This window comes from Lithobates pipiens, unplaced genomic scaffold, assembly GCF_037356315.1.
Source record: "Lithobates pipiens isolate NorthernLeopardFrog02 unplaced genomic scaffold, aLitPip1_a1.2 Scaffold_19, whole genome shotgun sequence".
NCBI classification, from domain to species: domain Eukaryota; kingdom Metazoa; phylum Chordata; class Amphibia; order Anura; family Ranidae; genus Lithobates; species Lithobates pipiens.
The window spans coordinates 543385642-543405875 of NW_027507764.1; the positions used below are offsets into that span (position 1 = coordinate 543385642).

Consider the following 20234-nt stretch of genomic DNA (forward strand, 5'->3'; position numbering starts at 1 on the left):
TGCATCAAAGATTGCTGTCAGGTTAGTGCTACAAAAACACAAAATAAACACTGAAAATGTACTATAGTACTTTTTTTTTTTACTTCAAAGAACTCTTTATTTGAACGCTAAAGAGGGTTCCAAATCGGTTAAAAGAGGGGAAAAAAAAAAAAAGATTGGGAATAAAATCTGAACTAGGACAGACAATATCCTTCTAAGGCTTGGATCACACTAATGAGGGCCATACATCCTGCGTTTGCTCGGACACGGCAGCCCATTCATTACAATGGGCTGATGTGCTGTGTTTAACATACAACAAAAAAAAGTGCATGCATCTTTTTAAAAATGAGGCCACAGGGAAACCCCATTGTCTTTTAAAACCTTGTGGTTTCCCTGCGCTTCCCGCCCATGTGATCGCGCTGCAGGTTGAGGTGTCATTCAGAATGACCGGTAGCCCTGGACGTCCTGCAGCCAGAGTATGATTCTGGCAACCGGAACACAAGGCCTGCATTAGTGTGAACCGAGCCTATAGTGTATAGTCCCTTCATTTTTTGTGTGGCTTGCTCATGCATGCACACCACTCCCTGTCATTTCTGTGTCAGACTCATAGGAGTAATTATTAAAAGAGAAGGGATTTTTTTCCTCCAGTATCGGTCTGATGCTGCATCGTTCCCCCGGTGCCTCTACACTGAGAACCGAGTGATCCGACATCACCGATGGCTCAGTTCTCTCACCCTCCTGAGTAGAGAGCTGCTGACTGTCAATCATCAGCACTCCACTTCTCCACACACACTGGAGTGCCGAGCTGCGGAGGGGGCGGGGAGCTGCAATCTCTGGCTGTCACTGAGAGGCTGAGCGGGGTGTCAGTCCAGGCACCTGGTGGATCCAGACTCCCATTGCCGGGATGACGTGGTGCCTGAACTAACTCCTGTGCAGAGAGCGGACTTAAGACCACTCTTTGCTGAAAATGGGTCACAGGAGCGCAAAACTAATTGCATTCCTGTGACCCAGAGGAGAAGCCCAGCCAAACGAGCCCAGGCTGGACTTCTCCTTTAAGTAAAAAAAGATTTACAAGGATCCTATGATCTGCCTTTATGGATGTTTTGGCCCTTCCTCCTCCTCAACACCAGTTACAATACCAGCATGGTCTTCACTATATTTGCTGGCAGCTCGCAGAACTATATTAAAATCCCGGACATCGCGCACTGCTCCCAAATTAACTACGGTGAGAAAGGAACTGAAATCCTTGCTGTATATTGAAAAAATGGACACATTAACACAAGCTCTTAACTCTACAAAAAGGTTCTTTAAGCGATGGCAAAGATTTATGGAACACTCAGAAATATCCCAACGGATGACACAATTTCTTTATACGGAATGGTACATTAAAGCAAATGTGAACAATTCTCTAGGCAGATTAAGAATTCCACCGATTCCTAGTATCAACAATGTTTCTCCACCAAGTGTTTGCAGAAATCCTAAGGATCTTCAACATTGGGAACCACAATACTATCAACGAACTTCTGTTACCATTACGTTATATTACTACTAATATAAAGGATTTTTCTTTACGCTATTTTATTTCTGTTTTCATTCTTTGTTCTTATTTAATATATCATTGCAGATCTATACAGATTAATTGATTATATTAACAGTTAAATCCAAATTGCTCATACATGCTTCCACTATAAATTAATAATTTGGTAATAGTTACCCATTTACATATATGTTAATGTCATTATAATTGCATTATATCAATGCAGTAAAACATTGGTAGTGGGTTAAATACCCCTTTCTGTTTGAGGCTTGTAAATTGCTAATTTTCAGTAAAATTATAATTAAAAAAGGATTCCTGATGAACCCATCAAAAATACATTCAATCTTCCTTCCATGGGTTGACAATGCCGACACCGATGCGCTAAAATTCTAAGTAGCATCAGTACAGTATGTGCTCCTTTTCTCCAACACCAGTGCCCATCGGTTCCAAGATTTTTTTTTAATACAGTGCCCACTAGATTGCACTTTCTAACCACACACAGGAGCGGTGGGGGAAATTGCATGCGATCCGGGCAGGAATTGCAATGCATTCCAGTTAAAATCGCATGCCATTCTTTGCAGTGCAACTCACGCCTATTTATTCTGTATTGAGGCAAATCGCATTGCAAAGTATCTGGTTTGGTATCGGGGAGCATTTTCACGAGTACGTGTGAAAATACTTGGAATCAGCACAGATACCCATATCGGTGTATCCCTAGTTGCAACATTTGGATTTTCTGGCACTTTTGGAAAAACTCAAAGCAGCTCAACATTAAAATGGAAAGGTATTTTTAACAAAAAAATAAAAATAAAAAAGGCTTGCGCAGCAATATATGTTGAATTATTTCACAGTGGCGTTTTGCCCCTTAAGCCTGGGTTCACGCTATTGCGATGTGGGAACCAGTACGATTCCAATGTCGGTTCCCACATCGCATTCCAACGGAGGCAGTTCACAGTGCCCTCTGCGAACCACAGCAGGTGTCAGTACAAAGCTAAATGACACCCCCTAGATCAGTTCAGATTTCAGTGCGAACTGTGAATTCGGGCAGGAAACGGATCGCATGGGTGTGAACACCTATGCGATCAGATTCCAGTGCGGGGAGAAAAAAAAAAATATAAGGCTCCTGCACCTTTTTTTGTGCAAATCGAATACGAGATCAGCCATACAACTGTATGGCTGAATTTGCATTGCACAGACATCGCATGTGATCGGCACAGCAATGCGATGCGAATCACATGCAATGTCTGTGTTTGCATATGTGTGAACCCAGACTAAAGTGATTGTAAACCCTTAAGCCCTGGTTCACACCAGTGTGACTTGCAATGCAACTTGACAGTACAAAGTCACATCTCAATTGCAGAAAGCATGAAAGAAAAGAAAAAACAAAACAAAAAAAAACAAAAAAAAACACACACATTCTGCCTTTAGAACCCCCTTAAATGTAAACCTTTATGTCTGCAAGCCATATCCATTGGCTGTTTTAACTATATTAAGAAGAAAATAAGTTCAAATTGCCAAATATTCAAATGAGCAGACTGGGACAGCAAGCGCACCACAGAACAATGTACAGCCATGTTAGACATATGTACCTCTGAGGACATCAGCTCGCTACTAAATGAAACATGTTTCCTATACACAGCTGCAATAGGCACAGAGCAGCGAAATGTCATAATATAATGGGTGGATATTATAAATACGTGAGCCAAGCAGATGCTTTTGGGAGCCAACTAAACAGTTTATCCACAGAAGTCTATTCATTATATCCAACCAAATGAAAGAAGGGGATTTGTGTCCAAAAGAGGCTAAGGCAAGATGTATATGGTCAATAATGTACTTTGAATAAAAATTTACTGCCGTTCTAACAGGGGCTTTCATTCGTTTTTGTTCAGGGTTTGGCAAGCAAAAATGATCTTTAGAGAACCATTATTGCACAACGTAGCTACATTCACCTTTTGCAAACAAATAATAAACGCGCCCACAATTACAGAAAAAAAAATGGGAACTTATTATTTTCGTGCAAACAAGCCTCAAAATCATTGCAACTGTGTTCAATGGAATCCAGGTGCAATGGCAGGCGTGTGCATATATAGGTGTATCATGGTCTTAACTGCTTAAGCCCCGGACCATTTGGCTGGCCAAAGACCAGACCACTTTTTGGGATTCGGCCCTGCGGCGCTTTAACTGACAATTGCGCGGCCGTGCGACGTGGCTCCCAAACACAACTGACGTCCTTTTTCCCCCAGAAATAGAGCTGTTGATCACCTCTGCGGTTTTAATTTTTTGCGCTATAAACAAAAAAGTGTGACAAAAAAAAAAAAACACTTTACTTTTTGCTATAATAAATATCCCCAAAAAATATATAAAAAAAATGTTTTTCCCTCAGTTTAGGCAGATACATATTCTTCTACATATTTTTTGAAAAAAAAAAATAATAATTCGCAATAAGCATATATTGATTGGTTTTCACAAAAGTTATAGAATCTACTAGTAATGGCGACGATCAGCGATTTTAATCATGACTGCAACATTATGGCTGACAGATCTGACAATTTTGACAAATTTTTGGGACCATTGGCATTAATACAGCGATCAGTGCGATTAAAATTGCATTGACTACTGTAAAAATGTCATTGGCAGTGAAGGGGTTAAAACTGGGGGGGCAGTGAAGGGGTTAATGTGTGTCCTAGTACATGTTCTAACTGAAGGGCGGATGGGACTGTGCAGGGAAACTAACAGATCGCTGTTGATACTCTGAGGAGTGAACAGACAGATCATCTATTCATACAGAGAACCGGAAACTGTGTTTACACACACAGCTCCCGGTTCTCAGCATGCCCCGAGCGATGGCGGGAGCCCGGCAGTGATAGAGACCGCTGGGCACTCGCATCAGCTCGGGGAGCAAGCGGGGGCTGTTTATGTTACCGCAGCGGCTAGTCGGCAAGCGGTTAAAAGGTGGCAGTTTTCAAAGGTTATATGCGTTTTTTATTTTTTTTATTTTGGGTGTAACATGGTGCCAAGGCACTGAGGCAGGTTTTGGGAAAGATGTCATATGACATCCACTCAGAACGAGGGAGATCCTGCCCAGCTGCCATTTGATTATAGGCCAGATGGGAAGGCGATGGTCCCAAAAGCAAAAATGTAATATATAGCATTAGTCTTCTTTTTAGGTTTTTTTTCCCTTTGGTTTTCACCTGGTGATCTGGCCAGTAACCCCATTCTGGATGAAGCAGCAACAAAGACGCACTCGGACAGCAGCAGTGTCACTCTGGGGGAGGGTAGTATAACACCCCGGAAACACCAAAGTATTTTTTTTGTTCAACCCAGCAGGGATGAATGGAAAATAAAAAATGTCTGTGTGTGTGTGTGTGTGTGTGTGTGTGTGTGTGTGTGTGTGTGTGTGTGTGTGTGTGTGTGTGTGTGTGTGTGTGTATATATATATATATATATTTATATTAAAGTAGCTGAAGCATTCTGTTGGCTGACGTCACAGAGCTGGTTCAGGCTCGGGCAAGATCATGACAATAAAGTCGGGATTCGCCCACATGCCTGGACCAGCACAGCCTCTTAGCGAGCCTCTAAGAGCCCGCCCCCTCCACAGCCCAGCGCTCCAGTGAGCACAGGGAGGTGGGCAGAGCACAGTCACCAGCTCTCTGGCTCAGCGAGTATCAATCAATAGGCCGTGTTAGAGCTGGCGGGGGACTGATGTTGCATACACTTAGGCAAGTAGGATTGGGGGAAAAAAAAAAAAAACATACTTCTCTTTTAAATCGCAACCTTTAAAATCAATTCAAGTTTTGTTTCACACAAGTTTTCAAACATTTTAAATGGGGTTATTTAATCTGGCTCTTCTATATAAAAACAGGCTGGGTTCACACTGGTGCAATGTTAGACACCGCATGTGATTTGCACCGTACTGCTGTGCAGAGCACATGCAATGCAAATGCACCCAGATTGTATGATTGCATTTGCACCAAAATGGTGAAGGACCTTTCTTTGGTCCGCACTGGAATTGGATCGCATAGGATACATTCCTGTGAACCGATCTGAGGTGTCTTAATTTATTTTTTTAAACACAGTTAAAGTTTCCAAACAAAAAAGGGACAGCAGCGGTACATTCATTTCAGATGACCGATAATACATCAACCGTATTAGCAGCCAACATCCAGAGATTCTCTGGGGGCGTCAATAACTTTGCACTGACAACCGCAGCAGTTCACAGATGTAAGCGTGAAATGGTGGCAGGCGACATGCAATTTGGGAACCTGCACTGGAATTGCGCTGGTTCACGCATCGCATCTATGTGAATCGGGACTCAGTGCTTAAAATAGGGAAAGTCTCCCGGTGAAGGAACCTACAGCTATCCTGACTACTGCACCACTTCTAACCTCCGCTGAGACAGAGGAATGTCTGACAAGCTTGTATATACAGTGTCTCACAAGAGTGAGTACAATCTTCACATTTTAGTAAAAAAAAAATTATATCTTTTCATGTGACAACACTGAAGAAATGACACTTTGCTACAATGTAAAGTAATGAGTGCACAGCTTGTATAACTGTGTAAATTTGCTGTTCCCTCAAAATAACTCAACACACAGCCATTAATGTCTAAACCGCTGACAACAAAAGTGAGTACACCCCTAAGTGAAAATGTCCAAATTGGGATCAAAGTGTCAATTTGTGTGGCCACCATTATTCCAGCACTGCCTTAACCCACTTGGGCACGGAGTTCACCAGAGCTTCACAGGTTGCCACTGGAGTCCTCTTCCACTCCTCCGTGACATCACTGAGCTGGTGGATGTTAGAGACTTTGCGCTCCTCCACCTTCCATTTGCGGATGCCCCACAGATGCTCAATAGGGTTTAGGTCTGGAGACATGCTTGGCCAATCCAACACCTTTACCCTTCAGCTTCTTTAACAAAGCAGTGGTTGTCATGGATGTGTGTTTGGGGTTGTTATGTTGGAATACTGCCCTACGGTCCAGTCAAGGGAGGGGATCGTGCTCTGCTTCAGTATGTCACAGTACATGTTGGCATTCATGGTTTCCTCAATTAACTGTAGCGCACCAGTGTCAGCAGCACTCATGCTGCCCCAGACCATGACACTCCCACCACCATGCTTGACTGTAGGCAAGACACACTTGTCTTTGTACTCCTCACCTGGTTGCCGCCACACATGCTTAACACCATCTGAACCAAATACGTTTATCTTGGTCTCATCAGACCACAGGACATTGTTCCAGTAATCCATGTCCTTAGTCTGCTTGTCTTCAGCAAACTGTTTGCAGGCTTTCTTGTGCATCATCGTTAGAAGAGGCTTCCTTCTGGGATGACAGCCATGCGCCTGTGCTTACCTTCTTTTGTCGACCAAGGTGAGGCCTGTTCTGAGTGGAACCTGCCCTGTTAAACCGCTGTATGGTCTTGGCCACCGTGCTACAGCTCAGTTTCAGGGTCTTGGCAATCTTCCTATAGCCTAGGCCATCTTTATGTAGAGCAACAATTCATTTTTTTTTTTTTAGATCCTCAGAGTTCTTTGCCATGAGGTGCCATGTTGAACTTCCAGTGACCAGTATGAGAGTGTGAAAGCGATAACACCAAATTTAACACACCTGCTCCTCATTCACACCTGAGACCTTGTAACACTAACGAGTCACATGACACAGAGGGGAAATGGCTAATTGGGCCCAATGTGGACCTTTTTTTCCACTTAGAGGCGTACTTGGCTTTTGTTGCCAGTGGTTTAGACATTAATGGCCGTGTGTTGAGTTATTCTGAGGGGGACAGCAAATTTACACTGTTATACAAGCTGTACACTCACAACTTTACATTGTAGCAAAGTGTCATTTCTTCAGTCTTGTCACATTAAAAGAATGTTTACAAAAAAAAGTGAGGGGTGTACTCACTTTTGTGAGATGCTGTGTGTCTTAGGAAATCAGTTTCTAGTATGGCATTGCCAGCAGCTGTTTACAGCACCGAGCATCAGTGTCAGCTCTCTCTGCGCCACTTGGATTTGCCTTTTCTATCCTCGGGAGCGCAAACTTGAACATCTACTTCAGAAGCAGTGTTTGTCAGTCAAAAAAAAAATATATATACATACACACAAAAGTGACAAGGTACAAGGAGTGAGCTCTGAGCATAGGACTTGAAAATTCCCCTTGTGTACCACAGCCATAGATGACTTTTTTTTTTTTTTTTTACGACACCAACTCTCTGAAAGAAGGCGAGCTGCATGAGCGGATTTTATATGAATCTCTGGGACTTGGGCCGTGGAACAGGCAGTTATTGTTAGAACTTGCGGTAATGCAGTGTTTGCTTCCGTCGTCAGGGAAACGGAGGCCTGGAAACAGATAGCTAAAACAGATGTGCTGCGAGACATGAAGTAACTGATAAGTATGATCCAAGAGCACGGGGCCCTTTTTCCACAGATCTGTGCGATACGCCCCCACTCCTATAAAAAAGGGACAGCACTTTTCCACACACACCACAATCTTTTCGGTGATAGCTGTAATGGCTGCTTATATATAAAAAAAATTATATACATAATTATGAAATGACAATTACAGAATGGACAATTTCCAAAGCAATATAGCAGTTACTTAAAAGCAAATTAAGGCCATTAAAAAGAAAAATGCTCTTTATGATGGACGCAGCATATTGGAAGCACAATAAAGGTTTCTGCTTTTTTTTTTTTTTTGTTACCTTCGATGCCAACATAATAGTCTTGCATTTCACATCCTTTCCACTTTATTTAAACTGCGTGTTCAATTCTCGAGCGCATGTAAGGAAAATGGAGAGAGATGTGTGCTGCCTGCAATAATCATACAGCATTAAAGTGACAGTCACCGCACAAAAAAAAAAAAAAAAAAAAAAAAGCATTTTTGTTTTACACCAGGGGTGCCCAAACTTTTGAAAAGTGAGAGCCGCTTAAAAAGTAAACACCCAGCAGGACAAAGGCATAATGAGCTAGTATGCATAGCATACTAGCTCATTATGAATTACTTACCTGAGATCAAAGCCCCCAAAAGCGACCCTCGTTCACTTCCTCCGTTGCTGACATGTTGACTCTGCGTGTCTTCCGGATTATCGCTGCTCCGGCACAGCGACTGGCCGGAACAGCCATGACGTCACCCCTGCATATGCCTGCTAGTGCCGCCACTAACGGCATGATCACCTTTAGAAACGGCACGCCTGCACCCAATGTCTACGGCGCATGCACCGTAGACATCGGTGATATTTCTGCAAAGATCTCCTAAACCTTTTAGGTTTGGGAGAGATTTCTTGCACCTACAGGTAAGCCTTAATCTAAGCTTACCTGTAGGTTAAAGTGGTTGTAATCACTGCATGCGATTTGCACCGCACAGCACAACCACTTTAAGTGATTTGATTACCAAACGCGGTCCACAATGAACTATGGCGTTTTACCCCCCCCCCCCCCCCCAAAACGCAAATGCAAAGGAGTCATTACTGTCTGAGGCAGTTTTAAGGCTGCTTTCACAATGATGCACTTTACCCACAAGGTCAGTGTTTTAAACCCATACACTGCACTTTTGCCACGGGCATATTAGGACTTATAAAAAGTTATCAGGCTGATTTTACACGGTGCACTTGCGGCTTTCCTGCGGGTTAGCTAAACGGAACAATAGACTTCTATTGCAACTTGCGGGTGTGGTGCACTTTCTGAAAGCACACCGAACCTGAATGATATAATAGAAGTCTTTGGCCCAAGGGACATCCCTTGTAATAGAAAAAAGCAGCGTGACAGGACCTCTTAAATATGAGATCTGCAGTCAAAAAGACCTCAGATCTAATATTTAGACTAAAATGCAATAAAAAATATTAATTTAAAAAAATTATTTTAAAAAAATTGCTCTTTAAGAGCTATGGGCGGAAGTGACATTTTGACGTCGCTTCCATCCAGCAATTGTATGGAGACGGGTGGGGGCCATCTTACCCTCACTCGTCTCCATGCCACAGCCAGTGAAAGGACCGGATCGCCTCCGCCGCTGCGGCTCCAGTAAGCAGCAGAGGGCACCGGACCACAGAGGGAGAGGCTTCTTCTGTCACAGATGAAAGTGATCTTGTGGCAAATCCTCCACAGAGACCACCTATCTTGTAGCGGACCGCCTGCTGAAGGGGATACCGGGGTTATGGCAGCTAGCTGCTGCCATAACAATATCCTCCTTCAGTCAAAGTAAAACTGAGGCGGGCGGTCCGTAAGTGGTTAACACACTGACCTTTTCCTCTTCCAACTTCTGCTGACATTGCTCTCCAGGCTGCTGGAAAAGTCCTAGGTGAAGTGCACTTGGTATCACTCCACCTGGGACAGGAGCCAGTGCTACAGAGGAAGTATCAGATTATGCAGCTCCTGCTCCCTCTGTGGCCAACTCCATGCACCTTGATGCTCTGGGATGGTGGGTTGGCAAGCTGCTGATCGCGATCTGGACTTGACAACCCACCATCTCAGAGCATGGGCACTCGCTTCCCTGGTTTGAGGTCATAGACCTCAGGTTGAGCATCCCTGTTTTAGACTATCAATAATACATTGCTATGGCTCACCTAATTCTCTGTCCATCTCCCTATGCCACTTTAGGTCAATAAAGATGTACAAAAATAAAAAAGTAAACTGCACCCTTCTTTGCAAAAAAGAAAGGTCTCGACTCTCAAACCCATACAAATGGACACCAGACCACACGCTAAAAATTTGCTTTAGCATGCAGGCTGAGGAACAAACTTAGAGTGTTACTAAACCCAGTAATATGAAAATTGTTAATTATCCACCCACAGTTTATAAATCATCTTTTTACATTAAAATACTGCCACTATATATCTTTATGGATTATCTGTATACCTTGGTTACATGGTAAACTGCACAATTTCTCCATTGCTGAGAATTCAGGAAGGAGGAGATTTCCACTGCATCCTGTATACACGCCCACATGTGTGATGTCAACATCTGACCTGGCTATCTGAGAAAAAGTGACGGTTCTCTGAATCATAAAAGACACAACTGAGCATGTGCAGGTCGGCTACGCTGCCTGTGTTAGATAGTAAGGTTGAATAATGACACCAGTCCAACCTGAGCGAGTGTGGGTGCGTGTCTACAATTGTCCCTATCCCTGTACATTGTACCTCATTAAGATGCTCATCTATTATATTATTTATTTAATGTACCCATATAGCGTCAATTTAACACAGCGCTCCACACATACACTGCACACTCACATCAGTCCCTTCCCTCAAGGAGCCCACAATCCATATAATAGGGCCAATTTTGGACAAAAGACAATTAACCTACCTGCATGTCTTTGGAGTGTTAGCTGGCCTTCCCCAGAAGGAGGAGGATCTGTGCATACAGGCTAAAACAGCCTTTTTACACAATGCAGAGGATTAACCCCTTAAGTTCCACAGTGAGTATAACAAGCACGCTATGCTGCATATACAGACTGATTTTACTGTTGTGGGTTTAGTAACACTTTATCAGCTATACAGTGCAAGGACCTGCATGATTGGATATAGATTGATTGGAGAGACCAACAGGCAGTTTCATGCATCAAAAAAAAAAAAAAAGGCAGGATTTGTAACCTGTTAAAATATGTGAACTTATCCTTCAAAATCAGCACGTGTACAACCTTAACCACTTAAGGACCGCCTCACACCGATATACGTCGGCAGAATGGCGCAGCTGGGCACAATCACTTACCGGTACGTGATTCTTTAAGTGCCCAGCTGTGGGTCGGGAGCGCGCCTCCAGCAGGCGAGCTCCCGACCTGGTCCTGTGCTCCATGACCGTGGGACCAGTGGAGCCGATCGCCACTGGTGTCCCATGATCGAGTCACAGAGCTGAAGAACGAGGAGAGGTCTGTGTAAACAAACCTCTCCCCGTGCTTCCCTGTGTGGCTGTCACCGATTGTCTGTTCCCTTTTATAGGGAATGACGATCAGTGACGTCACATGCCCTACAATAACAAAAAAAAAACACATGACGTCATAACACTACACTGCCCCTAATGGTTAACTCCTTCACTGTCAGTGTCATTTTCACATGAATCAATGCATTTAAATAGCACTGATTGCTGTATAAATGACAATGGTCCCAAAAATGTGTAAAAAAAAATGTCCGATGTGTCTGCCATAACGTGGCAGTCACAATAAAATTTTTTTTTTAAAAATCGCCTCCATTACTAGTAAAAAAAAAATAATAAAATGCTATAAAACTATCCCCTATTTTGTTAACACTTTTGTGCAAACCAATCAATAATCGCTAATTGCAGAAGAATACGTATTGGCCTAAACTGAGGAAAAAATGTTTATATATATTTTTGGGGGATATTATAGCAAAAAGTTAAGTTTTTCAAAATTGTTGCTCTATTTTTGTTTATAGCGCAAAAAATAAAAATCGCAGAGGTGATCAAATACCACCAAAAGAAAGCTCTATTTGTGGGAAAAAAGGACTCCAATTTTGTTTGGGAGCCACGTCGTACGACCATGCAATTGTCAGTTAAAACGACACAGTGCAAAATCACAAAAAAGGGGCCTGGTCCTTTGGCTGCAAATTGGTCCGGGGCTTAAGTGGTTAAAGCAGTAGTAAACTCCGCCTTGTGATTTTTACTTAAAGGTAAGCTTATCTGTATAAAATGAATATCTCCAAAACATGCCTTGTTTGTGAGATATTTAATAGTTTTGCAGCTGCTGACATCAGTGCTGCACGCGCTATGAAGGAACGGCATACGTATGCCGTTCCTTCAGAGCTCTGCGGCTCCGCCAAGACATCGCAGCTTGGCCATTCAAGCGGCAGCAATTGGTGTAATCACCCAGTTCATGCACATGGGAAAAAGACATACAATCTTCTCATCACAAATGTATGAAGGCATTCCTATATACAGTGGATATAAAAAGTCCACACACTCCTGTTAAAATGCCAGGTTTCTGTGATGCAAATAAATAAATAAATGAGACAAAAATAATTTCAGAACTTTTTCCACCTTTAATGTGACCTATAAACTGTATATCTCAGTTGAACAACAAACTGAAATCTCTTAGGAAGTAAAAATAAAAAACTTAAAATAATTGGGTTGCATAAGTGTGCACACCCTTAAACTAATACTTTGCTGAAGCACCTTTTGATTTTACAGCCCTTAGTCTTTTTGGGAATAAGTATCAGCGTGGCACATCTAGACTTGGCAATATTTGCCCACTCTTCTTTGCAAAAACACTCCAAATCTCTCAGATTGCGAGGACATCTCCTGTGCACAGCCCTCTTCAGATCACCCCACAGATTGAATTGGATTCAGGTCTGGGCTCTGGCTGGGCCATTCCAAAACTTTAATCTTCTGGCGACACCATTCCTTTATTAATTTGGAAGTATGCTTTGGGTTGTCATGCTGAAAGATGAAGTTCATCTTCATGTTCAGCTTTCTAGCAGAAGCCTAAAGGTTTTGTACCAATTGACTGGTATTTGGAACTGTTCATAATTCCCTCTACCTTGACTAAGGCCCCCATTCCAGCTTTTAAAAAAACAGCCCCAAAGCATGATATGCTGCCACCACGCTTCATGGGTATGGTGTTCTTTTGGTGATGTGCAGTGTTTTTGCACCAAACATATCTGTTGGCATTATGGCCAAAAAGTTCAAACTTGGTTTCTTCAGACCAGAACACATTTTCCCCACATGCTTTTGGGAGCCTTCAGATGTGTTTTTGCCAAATTTAGCCAGGCTTGGATGTTTTTCTTCGTAACAGAAGTCTTCCGTCTTGTCACTCTACTCCATAGCCCAGACATAGGAGGAACACGGGAGATTGTTGTCACATGTACCACACAGCCAGTACTTGCCAGATATTCCCTGCAGCTTCTTTAATGTTGCTGTAGGCCTCTTGGCAGCCTCCCTGACCAGTTTTCTTCTCGTCTTTTCATCAATTTTGGAGGGACGTCGGGATCTTGGTAATGTCATTGTTGTTCCATATTTTCTCCACTTGATGATGACCGTCTTCACTGTGTTCAAAGGTATATCTAATGCCTTGGAAATTCTTTTGTACCCTTCTCCTGACTGATACATTGTAACGAGATCCCTCTGATGCTTTGGAAGCTCTCTGCGGACCATGGCTTTTGCTGTAGGATGCAACTAAGAAAACGTCAGGAAAGACCAACTAGAACAGCTGAACTTTATTTGGGGTTAATCAGAGGCCCTTTGAATGATGGCAGGTGTGTACTGACCTACTTAACATGAGTTTGAATGGTATTGTCCAATTTTGAACACAGCTATATCCCCAGTTACAAGAGGGTGTACATATGCAACCACTACTTCCTCACCGCCTCCACCACCCCTAAAAGATTTCCGGTTGTTTTTCAATTGAGTTTATAGGTCACATTAAAAGGTAGAAATAGTAATGAAATTTAGCTTTGTCTCATTTTTTTACATCACGGGAAACCTGACATTTTAAGGGGTGTGTAGACTTTTTATATCCACTGTACATACAACTCCAACCTGCATGTGTATTATTTCAGTCTCACACAGGCTGGGGTCATCGGGCTCTTTTTCCAACATCCTCACACCGAAGAAAACAATCGTGCTTTGCAGTGAAACGTAAGCCTCAATTCACATAGTACTGGTGCAGGTGTGAATTTGCCTGTGATGATTTATTATTTGTCCTGTGGGGTCCAGAAACTTTGCCTTAAAGGACTCCACTTCAACATATCGTGTCCCGCACTGAGCGCTCTTACCTGACACATACACATAATAGATTTTTTTATACATATTCATCTCCGATGTCAGAATGCAGAGTTACATTAATGGGCTACACCCCACTTCCATAAAACAGTATGCAGGCCAAGAAACTTGGCTACAGACAGCGAATGTGTGAACACCGTCTATAAAAGCCGCTGGATCAAGCGGACACTGTGCAGGAAAGGGGGGAGGGCAGCCCGCTAAGAGGAACATATGAAGAGGTACTTTATCCAGCATTTATGTCTTCGGCTTAACCCTACAGCTGCCGGGAAAGCCTGCAACGAATGTCATGGCCAAGCAGTAGAACCAAAACAAAAAATTTACAATGGACTTTTATGCCGTAATCTACTTAAGTGAGCAGAGAAAGAAGCCATACGTTTTTTTGTTAAAGGAAAACACAGATCCAGACGGGATGGCTTTATAGTGTGTAGAATGGCATTATATTAGCTTAGTCTTATAATACCGCCGGATCAGCTCACAAGCGTTAGGCCCAGCCATATCGCCCCTCCGCCTCGCTGTTATAGGTTTACATTCACAGCCCATTTTCATCCCGGAGAAAACTGTAACAAACTGACATTTTTCAAAGCCAATAAGATGATCTATAGTGTGTCTTTACTGGCCCGCCGGATAACAAGTATTTCATTCAATATATACATTGTGTGGAATTCGATTTTCGGAGATGTGAAATGGTAAATGTCTTTGGCAGCGGCCGATATTATTCCCTACCGCCACAGAGCAATAAATGGTAGCCCGCTGCCCTAAGCTGAACCGTAGCCATCACTTTCTACCCTTGTTGAGTTAGTATATAAAAGCTTCATGAATCAGGGAACACATCTGTGCCTGTCAGGCACTGTTGGCTATAGTTCTGAGGTAGCTTGTACGTCTTCCAGCCAAGGAGCAGCAGAAAAATTATAATAAGGTGATGTCTACAAGTCACGATAAGGCGGGAACATGGCCAGGAGGCACTAAAACGGCCTGAGGCTTCTGAAAATAGAGATCTAATGTGCAGATCACAAGTATTATATGTGCCGAGCACCAAACCTACAGGGAATAAAGGAAAAAAAAAATTTGATGTAAACACCATCTACATCTAAACAATGACCCTTATTTATTATGAAGGAAAAAAGGAAAGTCCTGTACAGTGCCACAACAGCCAATCAGCATCAAGTACCCATTCCAAAATAGACCAGGTAGATATGGATGTAATAATTTTCTAAAAGGCAGCCCAGACTGCTATTTTCACACACACAGATAAGCGAGACCCATGCTAATTTAAAACATTTTAAAGCTGAAGTTTAACCACTTCCCGACCAGCGCACGATGATGTACGTCGACAGAATGGCACGGGCAGGCATATTGGCGTACATGTACGTCCAATATTCAATGCCGCCCTGCCATCGGGAATGCGCCGCCGGCGGCGCGCTGCCGCGCTGGTCGGGACCCCCGTGAGTCTGGTCGCGGGACCCGCGGACTCGATCGCCGCGGGCATCCCCGCGATCGTCTCACGGAGCGGCCGAATGGAGGAAATGCTTTGTAAACATTTCTCCATTCTGCCTAGCAACTAGTGACGCTAGTCAATCACATGGAGCAGAGATCAGTGTTCACTAAATGAAAGCCCAACCCCCCCCACAGTTAGTAACACACCCCTAGGAACACTTAACCCCTACACTGCCACCCACTGGTTAACCCTTTCACTGCCAGTGTCATTTACACAGGAATCACTGCATTTATATAGCAGTGATTACTGTATAAATGACAATGGTCCCAAAAATGTGTCAAAAATGTCCGATGGGTCCCCCACAATGTCGCAGTCACAATAAAAATCGCTGATCGCCGCCAATAAAAATTCTATAAAACTATCCCTATTTTGTAAACGCTATAACTTTTGCGCAAACCAATCAATAATCGCTTATTGCGATTTTTTTACCAAAAATATGTAGAAGAATATGTATCGGCCTAAACTGAGGAAAAAAATGTTTTTTTATATATTTTTGGGGGATATTTATTATAACAAAAAGTAAAAAATAATGAGTTTTTTTCAAAATTGTCGCTCTATTTTTGGTTATAGCGCAAAAAATAAAAACCGCAGGGGTGATCAAATACCACCAAAAGAAAGCTCTATTTGTGGGAAAAAAAAGGACGTCAATTTTGTTTGGGAGCCACGTCGCACGACCGCGCAATTGTCAGTTAAAGCGACGCAGTGCCGAATCGCAAAAAGGGGTCTGGTCTTTGACCAGCAAATTGGTCCGGTCTGCAAGTGGTTAAAGGATAAGTTATTTTTAGAAAGAAAAAAAAATGCACTTTTTTTGCAGGTAAACCAAATAAAAAGGTGAATTTTTTATTTTTATGCTGTCCACAATCAGCAGAACGCAGGCGCAGCGTCAGGCTCCTACAGACGGTCAGTGTAGCCGCCTGTCTGTACTTCATACGGGTAGGCAGTTACTGAATGACAGGAAGAATCAATCTACTAGAGTGATCGCCAGCGCCCTTGTAGATCTTTGAGAACTGCAAGCTGTCTGCTGCAATGGTTGATGGTATCTGTAGTTCTTTCATTGGCAGAACTCTGAGCCCCCGGTCAAAACAGTGCAGCTTTGAAATCACGCTACTTCAGCATGATTTGAAAGCTGAACATCAGTGCGACTTGCACTGCCAATTTCATTGCAGCTTGTGACTTAATTTAACAGAAGTCGCAATGAAATCCGTAAAAGTCTCACAGGAACCTTTCATAATTGCTGCGACATAAATCGCAGCAATATAAACTGGTCCATTTCCAGTAATAGGGTGCGACTTTTCATGCGACTGGCAACTGTCAACCGCATGACCAGTCTCAGCGGCATGAACAGGGGTTGAACAATTGTTCTGTCCAAAAAGGGGGGGCTTGAACAATCACGTTTTAAAAATGTGACAGTGGGTGCAGAAAGAAGATCCCCCTGCCCAATGTCACAAAGGATCTTGGGGGGGGGGGGGGGGGGAGCTGCCTATTTAGTAACATGTAACATTATGAAAGGTGGTGAACTTATCCTTTAAACAGTTTTTTGGCAATGTAGCACCAGGATATAACCTACTTTTAATGAAGTGATCTCCCATGTCCCGATGGCTGCTACTTTGTAAAACACTTCTGTACAATGACTCCGGATATTGATGTGTTGGTGGAGAGCTGGCCACTAGTCTACTGATGTGTTGGTGGAGAGCTGGCCACTAGTCTACTGATGTGTTGGTGGAGAGCTGGCCACTAGTCTACTGATGTGTTGGTGGAGAGCTGGCCACTAGTCTACTGATGTGTTGGTGGAGAGCTGGCCACTAGTCTACTGATGTGTTGGTGGAGAGATGGCCACTAGTCTATTGATGTGTTGGTGGAGAGCTGGCCACTAGTCTATTGATGTGTTGGTGGAGAGCTGGCCACTAGTCTATTGATGTGTTGGTGGAGAGCTGGCCACTAGTTTAAAGGATCATTAGCAGGCTAGCAGCAAGGGCAGCTCTCTATAAACTAGGGAGCCCAATGAAGGCCGCTGTAGTGAGCCAACAATGTTTTAAGTAACACTAAACCATTAACATAACGCTCTAATTAATTTGATTAAATATTGTTTCTTACTGTGCTTTTAATCCTCCTGTTTAGATCCTTTGCAAGCTCCCAGATGCATCCTCTTCCCCCTCACTACCATTTTACTTTTTTTTTTTTTTTTTAATGAGCAGTGCATGTACTTCAGTCATGTGTACGGCTTAATTGATACTATAGATACCATAATTTCTAGGGTCCTCCTCCCTTTACTGAGAAATCACTGTAATGAGACGGGTGTATGTTCTGCTGTGCTGGGTCCATCTTTCCATTGAAAGCCCAGGGGATGGAAATAATAATATTTTTTTACTTTCAACAATAAATCACAGTCAATTAAAAAAAAATGTAAAAAATCTAATAAAAAAAATCAAATATCTTCATAAATTTAGGCCAATATGTATTCTGCTACATATTTTTGGTTAAAAAAATCCCAATAAGCGTATATTGATTGGTTTATGTGAAAATCATAGCATCTAGAAACTATGGTATATATTCATGGCATTTTTTTTATACTAGTAATGAAGTAATGGCAGCGATCAGCAACTTATACATCACTGTCACTGTACTAATGACACAGGCTGGGAGGGTCTTAAAAACATTTGGAGAAAACAAAGTGTTATCTGTGTGCCTAGCCAGTGTTTTTGTGTCCTGCTTTTACTAGGGGAAGAGATGGATTTTATGCCGTGCTTTGCAGGGACACAAAATCCATCCCCCCGGCAGAAGGGAAATCTGTCTCGGATCTCAGTTTTGTGCGTTTTACCCACAGTCGATGGGTGCCGGCAAACATCCAGTGCATGGCACACGCAGGTTGGCATCTATTGTGATGCGCCCCCTATAGTTGGAAGTACAGAATCACACACACAATAATATACATATAATATATATACACACACACACGTGTGTGTGTGTGTGTGTGTGTGTGTGTGTGTGTGTGTTCCTGCAAAGGAGAGCCACCTGTAGAAGCAAATCTGCTATAGGGCGGTCTGGAAGAGGTTGAGACAAGCACATAGAGGGAAACACTTTGTTCATATTTCATGTCTGAGGTTTGCCACCACTAAGACAAACCTAATGTGTAGCAGGGCTCATTCAGGACATCGATCAGACAGTCAAACATGGAGGCAGCTGGACCTATTAGTTGTTGACACTCTCATACTTGGCCTTTTTGTAGTCAATGTAGGAGCAAGCAAATAAAATGTCAGGGCGTAGTGGTGGACACACCTAAAAGTATCGTATAGAAGTGACAGCCAAATACTGTGTAAGAGAGCAAACCTTTCAGTTGTAAGTCAGGAAAAGCAAATAATTTTTTTAACACAATGGCTCCATTTAACAGTTTTTATGCTAGAAAATACAGTTGCTTTAAGACAATGCTACTATTTAGGAAAAAAAGGCTTTATGGTTTAGATAATCCATTCTCACCTGCTGGAAAGACTAAGGAGCTCGTGTTTCTCGGTCACAGGTGCCTTTCTATCCAGCTCCCAGATCAGCACGTTGATGAGATGAGAGTTCTTAATGACAATAGGAACCTCTTCGAACATGTTTTCGAAGGCAATGTTTGCCTTTTTCAATCTGCAGACAAGAGACAGGTTGCAATTGATCAAAACACAGAAATCAATTGTATTTAAAGAATGAAAAACTGGTGACTTTCAGCTGTATTTATTGGACTTCCTGTAAGCTCCATGGAACAGAAACAACATGATAAATCCTAACGCATGCCCCCTGCCAAAGGCCTATTAGACTTTTGCTCCAGTGGCCGTGTCGCCTACCTTTGCAGTGCTACAACCTCCATCCGCCTCTTCAGTATTCCACACATCGGGTGGTATCCAATGGAGGATGCAGTGCTGGAAACTTTAGAGAGGTAGGAGACACAGCCAAGGGAGAGGTGAGCACAATAGCTTTATTTCTGAATAGGACTTGTATTTGTTTCATGCGACAGACAATATGACTTTAGGATAAACCAGATATTACACTACATGTCATTTCAAAGCTTGTAAAATACTAATACACCCTCATATAGGGAACTGGCATGCAGGAACAAACTGCCCAAAGATTGTTACAAGTTTTTTTATGAACACATTAATGAAGGGTTAGGACAGGGATCTCCAAACTTTCTAAGGAGAGGGCAATTTGACTGGTCAATGGGTGTAGAAAATGCCCCCCCCCCCCCCCATTGAAGTCTGTTGAGAGGAACCGTGCCCCACCATTGGCGTCTGTAGATGGAAAGGTGTTGCAAGGGCTGGATAAAAGGCAAGCAAAGATCCATATCCAGCCAGGAGAGACAGTTTGGAGACCAATGGGTTAGAACCTCAAGTTTACACTGTATTCTGTCCCTTCTGGGAAATTTCCTCTGACCTCCTGTGCTAGTAGTGACAATCAAAGGTTTCAACGTCTCCTTTTCTGAAAAGATTTTTTTTGGCAAGGGACCTTCATGGCAAGAAATGGAAAATTACT

At 42.8% G+C, this 20234-nt stretch overlaps 1 protein-coding gene across 1 annotated transcript in view; it reads right to left on the reverse strand.

Moving 5' to 3' along the window:
- Nucleotides 1–20234, reverse strand: part of EIF3H (eukaryotic translation initiation factor 3 subunit H) — a 223500-nt gene that overhangs the window by 21303 nt on the left and 181963 nt on the right. Inside the window, exon 5 of the mRNA XM_077493241.1 lies at nucleotides 19203–19352. Within this exon, the coding sequence (XP_077349367.1) occupies nucleotides 19203–19352 (150 nt within the window). The remainder of the gene's footprint in view (nucleotides 1–19202; nucleotides 19353–20234) is intronic.